This window comes from Pezoporus flaviventris, unplaced genomic scaffold, assembly GCF_033815535.1.
Source record: "Pezoporus flaviventris isolate CSIRO_AGI_PZ_B2104156 unplaced genomic scaffold, CSIRO_AGI_Pfla_v1 ptg000007l, whole genome shotgun sequence".
Lineage (NCBI taxonomy): Eukaryota > Metazoa > Chordata > Aves > Psittaciformes > Psittacidae > Pezoporus > Pezoporus flaviventris.
The window spans coordinates 8,633,398-8,652,333 of record NW_026892555.1 but is presented as its reverse complement, the minus strand read 5'-3'; the positions used below and the strand labels follow the sequence as shown (position 1 = coordinate 8,652,333).

At 44.5% G+C, this 18,936-nt stretch overlaps 1 protein-coding gene and 1 long non-coding RNA gene across 5 annotated transcripts in view; one reads left to right on the top strand and one right to left on the bottom strand.

Annotated features, from left to right (window-relative positions):
• ASAP1 (ArfGAP with SH3 domain, ankyrin repeat and PH domain 1) overlaps nt 1–18,936 on the bottom strand; it is a 150,909-nt gene that overhangs the window by 113,734 nt on the left and 18,239 nt on the right. For 2 of the 3 annotated variants that reach the window (XM_061447716.1, XM_061447717.1), the window contains exons 2-3: nt 18,038–18,124; nt 7,419–7,548 (exon numbers count right to left, since the gene is read on the bottom strand). In XM_061447716.1, coding sequence (XP_061303700.1) covers nt 7,419–7,548; nt 18,038–18,096 — 189 coding nt within the window. In that variant the 5' untranslated portion in view covers nt 18,097–18,124. Of the gene's footprint in view, nt 1–7,418; nt 7,549–8,117; nt 8,284–18,037; nt 18,125–18,936 lie in introns of those variants that run through there. The other variant, XM_061447718.1, reaches the window with a different exon arrangement.
• LOC133266497 (uncharacterized) lies at nt 8,648–18,150 on the top strand. Of its 2 annotated transcripts, XR_009742426.1 has the most exons (5): nt 8,648–8,768; nt 9,796–10,012; nt 13,380–13,466; nt 17,140–17,380; nt 18,049–18,150. It is a non-coding gene; the product is annotated as an uncharacterized LOC133266497 (long non-coding RNA). The 2 variants fall into 2 exon arrangements; XR_009742425.1 differs by lacking the exon at nt 8,648–8,768 and having other exon boundaries at nt 9,560–10,012.

Sequence of the window (18,936 nt, the reverse complement as noted above, 5' to 3'; positions counted from 1 at the left end):
TCTCACACAGAGGGGGATGGCCCGAGGCAGCCCCTGCCCTGTAGCTGTTGCGCAGAGGTAGGGGACCAAAAAGACGACGAGGGTTGGAAGCGAGTTCCAGTTCGACGTCGTGGGAAACCCTCCCCCCTTCCTGCCCTGCTTCCCCAGGTGTCCCTCCGTAATAGGTTCGAGGCCCTGGATCTTGAAGGAGAGGTAGGTGAGAAGGTGGGGCAAGGCCAGCCCACAAGGCCACATAGGAAAAGGGAGTCAACTTTGCACCTCAAGACTGCCTCTGTTAAGAAAGAAAGAAGGGTCATTGTAGTAGGGGATTCCCTTCTGAGAGGAACAGAGGGCCCGATATGCAGAGTAGACCCTCATCATAGGGAAGTGTGTAGTCTGCCTGGAGCCCGGATCAGGGATATCACCAGGGCGCTCCCCAACCTGGTGCACCCGACAGACTATTACCCGCTGCTGGTCTTCCAGACAGGTGGGGAGGAAGCTGCTTCCCGCAGTCTGAGGGGGATGAAGAAAGACTACAGGGCCTTGGGGCGGATGGTGAAAGAGTCTGGGGCTCAAGTGATCTTCTCCTCTCTCCTTCCATCTTCCACTGATGTGGGAAGGAATGGGAAGATTCAGTTCATGAACAATTGGCTTCGAGACTGGTGCTACAGGCAGGGCTTTGGATTCTTTGATAACGGCTGGTTTTATAGGGCACCAGTCTGGACAATGACAAGTGAGAAAGGTTTGTCTCACAGAGGGAAAAGGATGCTGGGGCACGAATTAGCAGGGCTCATTTGGAGAGCTTTAAACTAGATTCGAAGGGGGATGGGCTTGTAGCTGGGCTTGCCCCAGTGGGGCAGCGCTCCAGAATTAATGAAGACTGGGAGGCCTCCTACAATCCTAGGGTGAAATCGGTGTGCTCAGCTCGCTCCCTGAAATGTCTGTACACCAATGCGCGCAGCATGGGAAATAAGCAGGAGGAGTTGGAAACCTGTGTTAAGTCAGGAGATTATGATCTGGTGGCAATTACAGAGACGTGGTGGGACAGCTCACATGACTGGAATATAGTCATGGAAGGCTATGTCCTTTTCAGGAAAGACAGGCCAGCCAGGCGGGGTGGTGGGGTTGCTCTTTATGTGCGGGAGGAACTACAGTGCACAGAGTTCTGTCCAGGGACAGATGATGAGCGAGTTGAGAGTCTGTGGGTGAGAATTAAGGGGCAGGCTGGCAGGGGGGATACTGTTGTAGGTGTCTGTTACAGACCACCGGATCAGGGTGAGGAAGTTGACGAGACCTTCTACAGGCAGCTGAGAGCGGCCTCACAGTCACAGGCCGTGGTCGTCGTGGGGGATTTTAACTTCCCTGATGTTTGCTGGAAGGACCACTCGGCAACCCAGCCACAGTCCAGGAGGTTCCTCCAGTGTATGGATGATAACTTCCTCCTGCAAATGGTGGATGAGCCGACCAGGAGAGGAGCGCTGCTGGATCTCATCCTCACTAACAAGGAGGATCTGGTCGAAGCAGTAAGGGTTGAGGGCTGCCTTGGTTGCAGCGACCACGAGATGGTGGAGTTCAGGATCTTGTGTGGCAGGACTAGTAGAATACCAAGTAGAATTGCAACCCTGGACTTTAGCAGGGCAAACTTTGGCCTTTTCAAGCAATTGCTAGGGGAAATCCCATGGGCAGGGCTGCTTGAAGGTAAAGGGGCCCAAGATAGTTGGTTGACATTCAAGGACTGCTTTTTCCGTGCTCAAGATCGGAGCATCCCGACACGTAGGAAGTCAAGGAAGAGGGCCAAGAGACCTGCGTGGCTAAACAGGGAATTGCTGGGTATGCTCAAGTGGAAGAGGAGAGTTTACAGGTCATGGAAGGAGGGGCTGGCCACTTGGGAGGAATATAAGGCTGCTGCTAGAGGATGTAGGAAGGCAGCTAGGAGGACTAAGGCATCCTTAGAATTAAACCTGGCAAGAAGGGTCAAGGACAGCAAAAAGAGCTTTTTTAAATACATGGCAGACAAAACTAACACCAGAGGCAATGTAGGCCCACTGATGAACGGGATGGGTGCCCTGGTGACAGAAGATAAAGAGATGGCAGAGTTACTGAATGCCTTCTTTGTCTCTGTCTACTCTGCTGCGGGCAGTCCTGAAGAGCCCTGTACCCCTGAGACCTTAGATGAAGTCAGGTCGACGGAGCGGTTTGCCTTAGTCGATGAGGAATGGGTTAGAGACCAGTTGAGCAATCTGGACATCCATAAATCCATGGGTCCAGATGGGATGCACCCGCGGGTGCTGAGGGAACTGGCGGAAGTCATTGCTAGACCACTCTCCATCATCTTTACCAAGTCTTGGGAAACGGGAGAGGTGCCTGAGGACTGGAGGAAAGCAAATGTCACTCCAGTCTTCAAAAAGGGCAAGAAGGAGGACCCGGGTAACTACAGACCGGTCAGCCTCACCTCCATCCCTGGGAAAGTGATGGAACACCTTATCCTTGATACCATCTTAAGGCATATCAAGGATAAGAAGGTTATGAGGGGCAGTCAACATGGCTTCACCAGGGGGAAATCATGTTTGACCAATCTCTTAGCCTTTTATGAGGAAATAACACGGTGGATGGATGATGGCAGAGCGGTGGATGTGGTCTACCTTGACCTCAGCAAAGCATTTGACACAGTCTCCCACAGCATCCTCGCGGCTAAAATGAGGAAGTGTGGACTGGATGATCAGGTAGTGAGGTGGACTGCGAACTGGCTGAAGGAGAGAAGCCAGAGAGTTGTAGTCTATGGGGCTGAGTCTAGTTGGAGGCCTGTAACTAGTGGAGTGCCTCAAGGGTCAGTACTGGGACCGGTATTATTTAATATATTCATCAATGATTTAGATGAGGGAATTGAGTGTACTATCAGCAAGTTTGCTGATGACACTAAGCTGGGAGGAGTGGCTGATACGCCAGAAGGCTGTGCTGCCATCCAGCGAGACCTGGATAGGCTGGAGAGTTGGGCAGGGAGTAACTTGATGAAATATAACAAGGGAAAGTGTAGAGTCCTGCATCTGGGCAGGAACAACCCCAGGTTCCAGTATAGGTTGGGGAATGACCTGTTAGAGAGCAGTGTAGGGGAGAGGGACCTGGGGGTCCTAGTGGACAACAGGATGACCATGAGCCAACACTGTGCCCTTGTGGCTAAGAAGGCCAATGGCATCCTGGGGTGTATTAGAAGGGCGGTGGTTAGTAGGTCGAGAGAGGTCCTCCTTCCCCTCTACTCTGCCCTGGTGAGACCCCATCTGGAGTATTGTGTCCAGTTCTGGGCCCCTCAGTTCAAGAAGGACAGGGAGCTGCTGGAGAGAGTCCAGCGCAGGGCAACAAAGATGATTAAGGGAGTGGAACATCTCCCTTATGAGGAAAGACTGAGGGAGCTGGGTCTCTATAGTTTGGAGAAGAGGAGACTGAGGGGTGACCTTATCAGTGTCTATAAATATATAAAGGGGGAGTGTCACGAGGACGGAGCCAGGCTCTACTCAGTGGCAAACAATGATAGGACAAGGGGTAATGGGTACAAACTGGAACACAAGAGGTTCCACTTAAACTTGAGAAGAAACTTCTTCTCAGTGAGGGTGACGGAACACTGGAACAGGCTGCCCAGGGAGGTTGTGGAGTCTCCTTCCCTGGAGACATTCAAAACCCGCCTGGACGCATTCCTGTGTAACATTATCTAGGTGTTCCTGCTCCGGCAGGGGGATTGGACTAGATGATCTTTCGAGGTCCCTTCCAATCTCTAACATACTGTGATACTGTGATACTGTGATTACTTTAGCAATAGAATGAACCTTAAAAATTGCGTTTTCTGATGGACCCTACATAACACTCATGCTTCAAAAATAAATATTACTAAAAAATTGATCTTGCTGGTCTTTGGTAACGAATATATAAGATGGCTATGCCTGGCTATGAAGATGACAGGGTCTGTTTTCCTTGGTCTGGTGTGACTGGATGACAAAAACTTCCAGTTTTCTCTCTTAGGAAGAAAAAAAAAATTGACAATTTCCCAAAGTTTCAGTAGTTCAAACAATGTAGCCTGAAACTTTTCTAGTCAATAAACTGCCACATAACAGCATTTACCTACTATTTTCTCCTTTAACAATATTACAACAGATAAACTCTGGGTGGTATTTTATGAGGGAGAGGGACAGGATGGATGATGACACATGGTGTTTGATGGCTTTGGGTCTTTTTTAGTAAGTCATAGAATTAACTAGGTTGGAAAAGACCTCTAAGATCATCCAGTCCAACTGTTAGCCCGGGACCGCCAAGTCCACCACTAAACCATGTCACTAGGGCCTCATCTACATGGGTTTTGGACACTTCTAAAGGTGGTGATTCCACCACTTCCTTGGGAAGCCTGTTCCAATCCCTGACTACCATTTCAATGAAGAAATTTTTCCTAACATGCAGTCTAAACACACAGAAGTCCTTTGGATAATCTTTCCTGGACTTATTTTTTCAGGTATGCCTTCACATTTTGTTGGGTTTTCCATTACAACCTTATCAAGCGCAAAGTCATCAGAATTAGTAAAAATGCCTGCTCTGATTTTTTCACCTGAAACTTGTCCCAAAAATGCATCTAACAGGATCTAAGAGTTATAATAGAAGAGTCACAACTAGGAGAGAATATATATCAATCTGCTCAGCTGAACTAACTGCACTTCCACTGGAGTTCAATCAAGTGAAAAAAAAAAACAGCAACCGAGTCCATCATCTATTTTATTGCTTCAGAAAACTTGTTAATTGTAATTAAGAAACAGTAAATTCATAACTCTGGGATACCTTCAAGGAACTAGACAGAGACACAGAGGCACACAAAACAGTCTGCTTCTTTTTTGTCACATTCTTTATGAAACAGTGGCTCCTATCTAACCACTGCTCTGAGCTCTGGCAGGAGTTACATCAGACTCAGAGGCTACAAAACAGATGTAACTCTTGTTAAGTCTGCTCAATTTCCCTACCAGTTCCGTTTGGAGAAATAGTTCTAGTTCACAGTCTTGTTCAGAATAAAGAAAATTATTAGTTTATCCACAAACCAGCTTATAGTCACTGAGGTAGGTACAGGTTGTGTTGAACTACATTAGCTCTCAGATAATGACCCAAGATACTTCAGGCTGCAGTGCCCTAACAGCACAGAGCTGGACACTGCCTGCAAGAGGCCAGTGAGGGCTCCAACCACACACAACATTAAGGTAAAAATCAAACAGCTCCAAGGATGGGATCATCCCCTTTGTCTTAACACAGTGGGCTCAAAATTGAAGTTCAGGAGCTGCTTGAAGAGCTTTTTGCTCGTCCACAATGTGTGGACAGTGGGAGCAGTAATAGGAGCCACATAACAGCCACTTCAACTGCTCCATTTCAGTCCCTGCTTCACATGAATCACAGCCGTAGGTAAGCAGATGGACAGAAAACAGCCCCAGCTTTAGAGCAGCAGCAGCAGAACTGAGCATGCAAGCTACAGCTACAATAAAGACACAAGGACTCTAATGGAGCACTTTGCCTGCCTCATTCTGACCATCTGCACCTCTTCATGCAATTTAATAAGTAAATTTTGGGAGAGCTGCAGATTTTTTGCAGTATGTAACAACAGAGCATATTTCTATGTTGTCTGCTAACAGATAAAGGGGTTTTTATATTTACAGTTAATAAACATAAATCGAGCATCAATTGGAACTGCAAAGGGCTTAAGTAGGACACATAAAATAGTTACACAAACAAAATAAATTCAAGAAATACCAACACACGTACTAGAAGCGCCGATTATTCTCTATTCCTGTGATTTACTGCTGTCAAACCAGACATAAAAACTTTAAAAATATGCTCAATCCACACAAATAGTGCAGAACACCGTGTATTTATCCTCTGCATTTTGGTTTTCTTCGGACAGGCATTATGCCACTCAGACTGTACTGATGTACTTCCTAAATCATGAAAGCATTGGACTGTATTCTTACCCTAGAACCATCAGAGATGGCAGAATACATGTTTGCTTAACTCTCTGAATGCTGTCGACCGCACTAGTAAGTATATACCAATGGCTGAACCTATTCCACGCAGCTAAGACCAGGGGGCAGCAATACTGTCAAACGCAAACCAAAACAGGTTTATGTCTGACAAACCTGTAAGCAACCACAGCTCAGTTAGGTGAGAAATTAGCAGTTACAGTTATGGGAAAGTTACACAAATTAATCTAGGTTACATAATAAAAATAAAACACATAATTTTAAATGCAGTCATACAGTCGCTCTATTACCTGGTCAATTGCTATAAACAAAAGCACTGTTAAAATGTTGAACATAGGAAGTTTTCTACTAAGCCAGCATTAACTAGTTTTAATCCTATTTTCCATACCCAAGACTATCTGGAGAACATCATGATTAGTACTCTTTTCTTGCATACCAAATGCTTTGCTCACGCCAACACAGTCAACAAAACTAAAAAGAATCTATTAAATCCATCTCCTAGATACGCGCCGGCTCCTGCATAATTGACAAATACTTCATGAACTGAGTATATAATCCAAACCAACTCACTGCAACCCATGAAACAATAGCAAAAAGCTGTCTTCTTTCAGAGTCATTATGCTTGCAGCTTCAAACAAGTGTGGGGCAAGAGAAGAGCTATACTTTGCCTTGTTTTCAAGTCATTTGGAAGATGTTTCCTCCTAACTGCTGACCTAGTCCATAGGAAATCACACTGAAACCTCAAATAGGAAGCAGTGGACTGATATCCCATAGAAACCAGCTCTGGAAGTTTACCCACTTTCACACTCTTATTTCTTGACAGTGAAGCAGGATGAACATCTAAATGACTTTCATAATATGCAATAAAATAACCAAACCAGCAGTGAGGCTTCAATGTTGAGATGCTGTGACTATAATCACTCTGCTGCATTATTCTGCTCCTGTCCTTCCACCACCTATTTTGTTTTCATATTATTTTCCTCACTCCACATTTATCTCTTCATCCTTACCTCGTTTCTTAAACGAGGTCTCCCTTGGCAGGTTTCTGCAGTCAAGAGTTCTGCGCTGACTTGATCTAACGAGTGGCTGCTAACGCTCCCAAACGATTCCCTCTAAAAATCCCAACATTCACTTTTCTTTCCTACTGCAACAACCACCAACACCAAAAAATCCAAGACATACAACAGTAATATTTAAATTCAGACAACTGCTTTATCCACTAATCTTTAAGACGCCAGGGCAGGAAAGCTTTCAGTAACTAGCTCAGCACAAGAGCAAAGTCCCACAATTAAAAGACCAGATTACATGCATACCAATGCCTCTAGCTCCCTTGGATTTGGGCAGGCGGTACTGCCCTGTCTCTGATGCTCTTTCTCAAAGACAAAAAAAGAAAATAAAAAGGAAAAGAAAACAAAGGGAGGGAGGTGTATGTGGGTGATTTACCTCTTCCAGCAGCGTGACCGTATTTCTGCAGTTCTGCAACCGGGTGGTGAAGCTGGAGGTGGTCGGGGAGTTGTAATCCTCTGTAGTCTCGGCGATGAACTCCGACACGGTGATCTGGTCCGGCATGATCCTACCCCACCGGTAAAGCCCAGAAGGAGCCGAACACACAGATCCGGAGAAGGGGAAGCCAAGTTGGGGGGGGGGGGGGGGAGGTGGAGGGCAAAAAAAAAAATAAGGAAGGAGGAAAAAAAAAAAAAAAAGAAAAAAAAAAAGAGGGAAGATGTTAGCAGCCAGCAGAGACCCGCAGCATCAAAGCCGCGGAGCCGCAGAGAGAGGCTGAGGCTTCAGCCTCCACATCGAGCCTCTCACCCGGCCGCCCCCTCCTCCTCCCGGACAGGAGGTGAAGGGGGAAAGGCCCCCACACGGCACCGCTGCCCGCGCAGCCCGGCCCCGCCGGCGGGGAGAGCTCCCTCGGCTGCCTGCGGCCCCCCGACGGCTGCGGGGACGGGGCCGTCTCTGAGAAGCCCGGCCCCACCGCCGGCGCTGAGGGGAGGGCGGGAGAGGAGGAAGAGAAGGAGGGAGCGGCACCCGCCAGCCCCCACCCCACCGAGCTCAGCCCCTTTCCCCACCCGCCGCCGACCCCCCTCACGCCCCTCGCCTTAACCGCCGCTCCCGCCCGCCGCCAACTTGAGCACTAACTTGTGCGGGCTCCGGCTGCGCCCCCCGGCTGGGGGGAAGGAGGGGAAGGGCCGGGGCTGGCGGGGGCTTGGCCGGGGCTGGCAGGACTCCCGCCGCCGCTGACAGTCACCCGGTGACTGACACGCGCTACCCAACGCCCGCCCGCAGCCGTTACGTGAGGCCAACGAGGAAGTGCTCTGCGCATGCTCCAGCTGCCTCCCTCCCTCCCCCGGCCTCGCGCACGCCCCCGTCAGGCCCCTCTCCCCTCCCACCTCCCTCCGCGCTGCGGTGAGCGCCTCACGCTGCGGCTCTGTTTCTCTTTAGTTTTTCGTTTTCCTTTTATTTCATTGTTAAAAAGAGGTTTCTGCTGGAAGCGGCAAGGCCGGGGAGCGACGCGCTCCGGCTCTGTTCCCAGCTGTGAGACAGGGCTCCCCACGCCGGCAGCCGTGGGGCAGTCGCAAGGACCTGACGGCCGCTTTCAGCCGCGGGGAGCGGCGGCCGGCTCTGTGGTATTTGGTCTTACTTTGCCCTTGTTTAAGTCAATCTAGCCAGTGGAAAAGCCTCTGCTTGTGCTACAAGCTTCCTATGGCATAAAGCATGAAGATTTCATACAGCCAGTGCTGGCAGTCATCACTTTAAGCAACCTGACCATACAGATTTTACTCTCCTTAGGTAATTTTTAACAAGTTCTGCCATGTCTCAGCGACACCGCTGGAGCTGCTGTTACTGATACCTGTTACTAATTATGCTCCTGAGCTTGTCCAAAGAGAGGAAGAGGGTGGTACACCCCTACTGCCATGGCTGGGTTCCACGGCTCACCACAGCCCCTCACATGCCATGGCCGGGCTGCACGTCTCACCACAGCCCCTCACATGCAATGGCCGGCCTCAGGGCTCACCACAACCCTCACACACACATGGCCGGGCTCACCACAGCCCCTCACATGCAATGGCCGGCCTCAGGGCTCACCACAACCCTCACGCACCATGGCCAGGCTGCATGGCTCACCGCAGCCCCTCGCACAACAGCCACCACCTGAACCCTTCACCGCATCCCTGATGTCCTTTGTGCACTCACCAGCTGTATTTCCGAATAAACTAAAACACCATTTATCTGTCATTGCATCATGTAACTCTGGGAATTGATGGACAGCACTAATGAGGTTTTGGGTTGGTTTTTTTTTAAGCTTAGATTTTGGGGCCCATATGTGCCTTTCTAAAGAAGTGGAGGTCTCAGGAGACTCAAGTAATTATGGTCATCTGCTGTTTCTGTCTCATTTATTTACTCATACAATGTGTTTTCCTTTTCTGTGTTTGGGGTTCTCTCCACAGAAGCTGGGGAATTCAGGCATGGTAAATATTCTCAAATCTGAACAATTGGCAATGAGCAGTATTATTATGGATATGTTCATTCCAAAGGTTTTAATGTTCTCTATATAAGGACCAACTCCCATATTACAATGCGCTCAGGCCTTTACATGGTTTTCTATGTAATTCAAATAAAAAATGCCTGTGCAACTCAAAAAATAGTTGAAAACATCAACAGAAGGCTGTGATGTGTGTGATAAAAGGAGATACCTAATTGGTGTATACCCATAAAAAAATGATTTAAATGCAGTTCTGCCAGCAAAAAATATGACCAATACTCCTGAGAAATGGTCCTGCCTGAACATGTTTCCTTGATTTCATTGCCTTAGCAGAAGCCCTCCATATGGCCATGTGATTGCTGCTGTTGCTGCTTCACGTGATCCAGCTTTCCGGCAAAAAGGCTCCAGGCTCGTACAGATGATTGTTAAACATCATGAGACTCTGAAAGGTAGAGTAGGCAAGAGGAGGAGGGAGCCAAGAAAAGAACTGTGTGGGAGTTACACTGAAAAATGGATTTGAAAATGAAGCACTGAAGAAGCAACTGGAGGGGTAGGAAGAAATTCAATTGAGGATCATGTTCATAAGAGCAGTGGAGGAGGAAGAGAGATCAAGAGGATAAAAATGGCTGGTGGCATCAAAAGTAGTATGGAAAGGAGAGTGAAGAATTGCCTTGGGGTTTGGGCCAGGAAAGAGCTGTTAGCATCAGAAAGAGCTGTTTCAGTATACCTCGCTTGCATGGAAAGCGGATGGGTGAGGGGCTGGACGCAGCCCGAGGGCCACACAGGGTCTCTGTGATCACCCCTGCTAATTTCCTGTAGGACATCGATCATGGGTTGTCAACACAGCCGTTCCTGAGCCAGACCTACGGTCTGAGGGTCAGCTTCAGGGTGTTCATGTTAGGAGGAGTCCTGATCCTGCTCTAGCAGATTTCAAGTGAAGATAAATCCATCACACTGATGGGTAAACTGGTTTAATTAGTTGGGTACTCTCACTGTTAAAATAGAATTGTTCCTCTTCAGACTGAGGTTAGTGAACTTGAACAGTAGTCTTTGGACTGTAAAATAACTTCGTCTGCTATCCTAACCAAATTCTACCCCAGAGAGTGTGGACACAAAGCTGGACATATTGCTACAGACATAATTTCTTTAATACTCTTTAGAGAAAATGAAAACTGCAGAATTAAGGAGCAGCATGTTCAACAAAGAAAGGCAGGAGGCAGGCCAGGGAAACGGGAGCAGTGAAGAGTGACAGAAATGAAGGCACAGCAGAGAGTAGCAGTAGCTGAGCTTCTGTGTTTCCTCCTCAGGAAAAAAAAAAATTACCTTTAAAACTAAAATACATAAAAGTAGAAAGAATATGGAAGAATACTGGGAAATCAGAGAACAGCACAAGGCCTAAAGATGAAAAGGAAGATCAATAGCTACTGATCATAATTGCTCATTAGTCTGGTCTTTTGGCAATTCTGAAATTGTTAACTCTATTAAAGAGAATATAGTCCTCAGTTTTGCTGCTTTGAGGCAGCATTTCCTCTTCCCCTATACAAATGCTAGTAGAGAAAATAGCCCCGTGGGCATGACTTCTTTAGGCTTGAATTATCTTCACTTAAACTCACTGGAAGCAAAATTAGTTAATTAATATGCTGTTAATAAAAGATAAAATGTGCTTGCATTTAAACTAGTTAGATTATATAAGTGTTTCAGGTAGCTTTTAGTGGATTTCAGATTTAACCATGTTTCCTGTTTTGAATTGCCATCAGTATCTGAGATTCACTTCTAAATTTGCAAGATTCACCTCTCTATAAATTGTCACTAACTGAAATCACTGTTTCACTTCACAAATGTCAAAGAATAATCAGCAGAGTGTGAAAGTTATATTTCACGGCGTCTGCTCTAACGCTATCTTAGTCTGTGCTAGATCCTGGGGGAGGCTGTGTCGCAGCCTATTTCTCGTGTAAGGCTTGCCAATAGAAGTTATGCTTGTCTCACTCCTCTTGGTATTCTGATTGTGAAATGCATTTTCCTGTCCATCCTGGGCCAAGCTAGAGCGGGTGAGCATCATGCAAACACCTCTGGAAAGCATACTCCTTGCTGATGATACATTGCAGTCAAGGAAGTTAGGAAGTTTTGCTGTCTTGCCATCCCACCCAGTGATTCATTCTACAAATCCATTTTATTCCCTGGCCTTTTTTACTGTGATTGCCAACAGAAGAGTTAATTACAGAGAACTGATATTTCTGCAGTAATGATAGTCACCATGCTTAAGGAGAGGCTAAGGAGCATAGCAACAACAAGCACAAACTATTAACACAGGTGTTTTGCAACAGGCTGAATAGCAACTATGGTATTTTTCATTTTATAGTACTCTAGTCATATTTAGATTGAGATCATCAGTCATTCACAAGAGCTGAGCAGTAGTCATCAGGTGATGATGACTATTGTCGTTGTTGCAAACTTTCAAACATTACAGATCCGTGCCAGAGGTGAAGAGCTACACAGCACTTGCATAGCTCTTTATGTCATCAGTGCAATTAACTGTTTAACCCATGCAACGGTGAGGTAGAGAACAGAAAGGTTATATTTCCACTATAAAGGAGACAGATACAGGAGGCTGTGGCCCTGCGACCAAAAGCAGGGCTGTATGGTTGGCTGTCTAGCTTTAGTAGTGCCGAGTCAGCTCTTCAGGGTATCAACACCTCAGCTGTGCTGGAGCTGGCGCCGGATCTCCCATAGGATACGATTACACTGCCTGCAGAGAGCAGCCCGGGAGCCACCCCCAGGGCCACGCTTCCCTGCTTCATAGATAGCGAGCTCACAGATACAAACTCAGGTGTGGCTGCTGCTTGGTTTCTGGAAACAAGATTGACCCAGGTCCCTGGCTGTGCACCAAATATGCTGTCAAGCATGCTCAGACAAGCTGCCTTCAGGGCCATTTACAACCTGTCAGTGTGGTGGGGAAATGAGTTGTTAGCTGAAGAAGGAAATCACTGTGCACATGGCTACTGTGCAGATGACTCCTCTTGATTAGTACAGACACAATCATGCCAGGATCTCACATGTCAAATTTGGGGTTTTTTTCTTTCCCAAGAATGATCGAAATGTTGCCACTTTGCAAATATGGGTTTACACCAATGCTCATTTCTTTACTTTCAAGGTTCCCATTGTGGCTATTACTGCTGATAAAAGCATCTGCTGATCAGACATTAGAGTTTAATTAAAACGTCAGGTCATTGAAAGACACATGCTTTTGATAGTAAACTATATAGTTGTTCTTTTTATGCTCTTTAGCATCTTCACAAACACAGTATCACCAGCTCAGCAGCGAATAGCAACAGAACTAGTGGTGTGCTAAAACTCATCAGGAAAATATCCTTAGGCTATGCTGCTTTACTGTACTGCTATTCTGAATAAATTTGTGGTTTGGTGTTGTATTCATACATGTCAGCTAAACACAGCAGTCAGCATTATTTCTCATACTTCCTATCCTAACTCGCTGTATGGGATCACTGTATGGTGTAAAGCAGCCATGGCATTTGATATCTGATAAAGCCGGCTTGAGATTCTCAGAGAAAACTTGTACATGGTTAATTGCTGTTGCTGCATTTTAATAATTCCATTTTCACATAACTTCTAATAAAATTGATGGAAAATACTTATTTAAATTTATGGCTGTAGAATATCCACAGATATTTCTGAACATCAACTCTTCTCATTTGAGTTGAATGTTGGGCTTAGAGGTTAAAAGGAGCTTCAAATCAACAAGAATCTCAGCAGGGTGAGTTTGGCTTTTGGTTTTTGGAGTGTCTTATGCTAAAACTCAGTAAACTTTTTTTGTTAACGGAACTCTCACAGTTTTGTTTTGAAAAACAAACCCACCCCATTTATATAAGGACATGTAACATCATCCCTTTGTACTTGAGCAGGAGACGTTTAGTTAGAAGTTTCATCTCAGGAAGAGAGTCCTCTCAGAGAACAGTCCCGTTGGCCACCTGAGCCATGTGTGAAATGTAACAGCTACATATTTTAACCTGCAGAATGTTTACACTTTTAATATCATATAAGTGCATGATATACTCACAGGAAATAGCAAAGCCTATTTTAAAAATTGAAGCCTACATCACACATTGACTGTTGCTAATTTGCTTCAAGGGAAGTTATATGGTAAACTGCAAAGTGTTTCTGCTTGAGAAAGAAGGCTGTTGGATTTGGCATTTGCAAACAAATCTTTGAAATGATTGTGTTATTGAGACAGAATAGTCAGGTAACTTTCCAGTCAAGGAAGAATGTTCTTATCTAAATTGTATCGCTGTACATGCAGAAACCCAAAATCCAGATCCAGCAAACATGCTGATTGCAATTCTGTGTTTTTAAGTGACAGCATTTACCAATATGGCTCATGAACCACATGAGCTGCATCAATAATTTGTGTTGCTGCTGTAACTGATTTGAATAGAAGGATCAGCTTATTTCAATTTTAATACTGGCATCTCTGAGCATTTGTCTTCTACTGGTATTTAAAATTAGGTAAGGAAACATAAGCAACTGCCTCAGAAACTACAGTATTAGTTTAAAAGCCTTTTAGCAGTAGCAATATTGGTTTAAACAAAAGGTTCTTTTTGCATTCTTTCAATAGTAATATGATAGCAAAAAAAGAACCCATTGTGTTCTCATTATAAAGGACATTTTGGTAACATTAAGATCTTGCATTTTTAACACTCTGTGTACCAAATGAAAAAGATTAAATCAAAACATCAGAAACGTTCCACTGAATTATATATTTTGCATCTTATCTACTTGAATGTTCCATGCAAGTAGCTTGGCAGAATGATAGGTGAGCTCAAATAGCCATCTCAAAGGACAGCTGAAAATAACAGCACTGAAAATGAAGTACAGCATTGAGTTACACAAGATTAAGCTGACTAATCTGCTGATTCAGTTTTGCCTTTGTTTTTTGGTTTTGTCATGCAGTATCAAGAGTCATTCAGACAAACACGCAATGGCATTCCCGGCTCACAGTAACAACAACAAGCAAGGGGCTGTTCCCCTGCAACCTCTGCATCCTCCAAAGAGAAAACCAGCAAAATGCTCACCAGCAGCAAGCATCAGCAAGCTCAGGGCAGGGAAGGCATGCTTTGGGTTTTGTTGTAGGTATGCTGAACTTTTTTTGTGAGAGATGCTCATTTATGAAATCTTACTTAAGGACATAGGAAGTAATACTGCATGTCAGTAGAGACCAGATTCAAATACAGCCCTTAAAACGTCTACAGAATATAAAACAGAGGAAGTTTAGATTGGATATAAGGAAGAAGTTCTTTACTGTAAGGATGGTGAGGCACTGGAATGGGTTGCCCAAGGAAGTTGTGAATGCTCCATCCCTGGTGGTGTTCAAGGCCAGGTTGGACAGAGCCTTGAGTGATATGGTTTAGCGTGAGGTGTCTCTGCCCCTGGCAGGGGGTTGGAACTAAAGGATCTTAAGGTCCTTTCCAACCCTAATTATTCTATGATTCTATATTGCCCATGGTGCAGGTGGGAGCCTGCTCATCACTTATGGAGACAGCTGTGCAAAGACTGCCAGCCCCACAGGGTTGCTCTGCCAGCAGTATCTACCATCACCATGTTGGTGAGGATGGGCACAGGGGAAATCTGTTCATTGTTACCTTGCATTCCTGACCCTGAGCAGATCCTGGGAGGCTTGCTAGAAAGCACGAGAGCAGGCCATGCAATGGGATTGGAAAGCACAAGATAAAGCCAATATATCATGAAGGGCTACTCTGACTGAAACAAGAGAAATAAGAGGCCTTCCAAAGCAGAATTCATAGGAGATGAATACTTTTTTTTTTTTTTAAATATGAGATATAGCAGTGACTAAAATCAGAGAATGATACTGCAGAAATGAACATGTTGCAGGGCAGCTGGCATAGCAGGCTCTCCAAAATAAAAAAAGAATGAAATAAAGCCTTAACCTGCACTGCAAACATTTCAATATTTTCTCTTTCCTTCTGGAAATGATACGGCTGTCTCATTATCCAGGCACTTCTCTAGTTCTACCTAAGCTGCTAAATGTGTGCTGATGGCAGCATGCATCTTGCCTGGAGGTTCATGCCAAAATGAACCTGGGAAACAGTTTAAGAGCAAAATAAAGGCTCTGTAGAGCTGGGATCATGTCTTTGAGCTGCCACTCATGGCTGTGACATGGCATTTGATCTCTGTGGGTTTCATTTCTCTATCTATGGAATGCAGACAATTACATGTATTTTTCTAGGTGAAAGCACACTGGGCTTTTCCAGCTGAGTAGTGCTACATCAGAAGTAAGTTTTTTTTATATGTTTTATAGTAAGAGTTTAGAAAAAGTAGCTGAAGGATGAAAAGGGCTCTCAGGCCAAACAATTTAATCAGCATTTTATTGGATAGAAAAAAAGGATTGGCAGGTAAAGGAAAGAGTTTCTTTCTACTAGTTGTTCATGATGTGAAAATCTATAGCAGAGAGATCTGGTTTTGTGAGGGTTTTTTCCTCCTCTGTATTATGAATTTATTAGCATTAAAACCATATTTAGTGAAAAAGAAGGGACTGAAGTCCCATCATGTTAAACAAACACACAGAAGTCATTTGTAGCTTTACACAAGCTTTTCTAAGACATGTGCAGGCGTTCACGTGTATGGGCCTACTGAGTTGAAGTTCAAAAGCTGGTTTACAGTGTTGACTGAGCATACTTAATTTCTTAATTCGCTAAATAGCATCTCATTAGGGAAATGCTGGAAATAAATCTGCAGATGTTGGGTGTTACAAAAAAATCCCTTGCAACCACTGAACTTATCAGCACATCTGTATTTCCCTTACATAAGCCTCTACTTTCAAGGATGCATCAGTTGGCCAGTCTTTAAATTTGAACTTAGCATAGGAAATTTTCAGTGCAGGAGTGATACCTCTTGGGTTTTGGTGGGGTCTTGGGTGCTTGTTTGTTTTAGTAAGGAGATAAATACGTTTAACAATACAGAAGACCTGAAATAATTTGAGGTATACCTGCTTTAGTGCTAAAAAGCTTTTCATTAAGCAAAAACTACTCAAATTTAAAATCCAGTTCTGAATGTAGACATTTAAAGTAGACATTTGAATGTTTTAGTTGTGGGGTTCTGTTAAATCCCAGGATGATAGACAACCATCTGGAAGCTTTTGGAAACTGGTCTTGCTGCATGGACCTAATCTCCATTGGGTCAGTGTTGATATGGTGCTAAATGAAATAAGAAGAATTTCAGTCCATAAGTCCATCACAGCAGCTACTATCTCTGATTACTCATTTGCTGCTACTTTTAACCACTGAAATTGAGCTTGCTGCTTCCTAAGTTAACTGGCTTTCCACTGACTACAGTAGAAGGTCATCAACTGCTCATCTGTCCTGCCTCTAATGATTTTTGTAATGCATTGCTGATCCCAGCTCAGGAGCTGCAGTCAAGACACAAATCCAGAGGAACTCAGGTTTCATTAATTTCAGTGATCTTACCACTACTTCTTTGCTTGCTGGTGGTTGTGTTTTGTTTTATTTTATTCCTCCAAGAAAATGTAGGAGCAGTAGGATATAAAAACCTAAGGGCTGTTTCAGAATCAAATAGGAACATTCATCTTAATAGCTTCATATTTTTGCAAAGATGATTGTTTGACTTCTGAACTCTCTCTTATTTAAGTCATCATGGATTTAAAAAAGGAAAAATATGTGTAGCCATGTGACAAAGCAAATGCATGAAAGGAAGATTTATTCAGTTTTCCGAAGATCAGCAGCAGTGAATCACCCTCTTGGCTGAGCTGGAGTGCAATATGGTCAACTGTTTCCCCCAGGGAAGAAGAAAAGATGAAAGTCCCACACTGCTGTAATGGCCATGCAGGAAGCAGTGACCTGTGCCAGGACAGCTCCAGCCAGTGCGCCAGGTACAAAGAAGTCTTCAGCCTTAAGCATCAGTGGTGTTGTTGTAAAAGCAATCTGAATGTAGCTTTTAGTGGTTCAGTGAAACACTTTAAAAACTTTAAAACAAGAGCACTCACCATACAGAGACTGAATAAACAAAAGCATATTTAGACAACTGTGTGCTATTCAGCACTTTACATCACGAGAAAAAGAGTCCCTCCTCTTTCAAGCCCCCGCACAAATCTGCCATAGATTTTTCAGGCTGATTTCAGAGATTTGTTGTTTTCAGTTAAAACAACATCAGTTACCAGATCTAGACGAGTTGAAAAGAGTTAGTGTCCTTTTTATACCCTGCCCCCCTCTTCCAGCTTTGAAATCTATGAAAGCAAAGCAAAATACATAATAAATGTTAGTGTTTGTTCCATTACTTGCTCAGGCAGTCAGTGTTTGGTAAGGATTTACTGATTTGTTGGAATTTTTGGCCCTTGGAATGATCAATAGGTTATACCTTATCTGAAAAACACCCACTGTAGTAATACCCAAAGCATCATAAAGCCGAGGAAAAACCCAGTGGCAGATATTACAAAGGACAATACCAATTTCTTTTAGGCTTATTTTTCTTAGATCATGCTCTGTTTTTAAGCCTTTAAAGCAGTTATTTATATCTTTCTTATTCTTACCGATTCCATAGTGAATCTCTTGAAGAAAAACTTGAAAGCCTGGAAGCTGAAGATCTCATGTCTCATCTGTCACAACCAGAAACCTACCTAGATGAGGAGAAAAGATCAAGTAAGTAAAACTGACCAAAGTTATGGGACTAAGAAGATCACTTAGTCAGTTTGAAACAATGTCTGTTAATTCTTCAGTGATAACAATTTACCGTACATTATTTGATTACTGCATTTGATATCGTGAATGTCATTGTGGTAAACAGATCCATCAGAAATCACCTGAAAAATAATACCTTGTTGAAAATTGCCACAGGAGAATTTCGTTCAGCTGACTGGGAAAACTCTGTCTAACTGAATGTGGCAACTACTCAGTCAGCTGCACTGAGTGCAGAACTGGAAACATTGCCTGTCCAAGTTGTCTGACACTTCAGAAGACCCAGTTTTCAGATACAACTTCAGTCTAACCATTCAGGCTGAAAATTTCCATGTCAGGTGTGTGCACCAGACTGATTCTTTTTGGAAGATGGAGATAAGATTTGAAGGATCAAGAGCCTGGGAGCAAGAAGTGGCCTGATAGGGAAGAATCCTGCCTGTAGGAGAGGGGAGGAGGGTGTGGGGAGACAGTCATCCAGGACATGGGCAAGTGAAATCACAGTTTTTCATCAGACTCCTCCACTATTATGTTTCATACTGTTTCCAGTTTATGACTTGTGTTTCTGTGGGGGAAGGGTTAGGGTTAGAGATGCTGAAGAGCCTCTGAAGGAGGTGAGTAGGACTGGGTCATACATTTCACTTTGCAATCTGCTGGGCTGATCTCCATAGTAGGTCCAAAGGGATGACGTGGAAAAAATTTGGGGTCAAATATTGGTGCTGGGTAGGAGAAGACTACCCAGAAGCTGTTGCCTTGT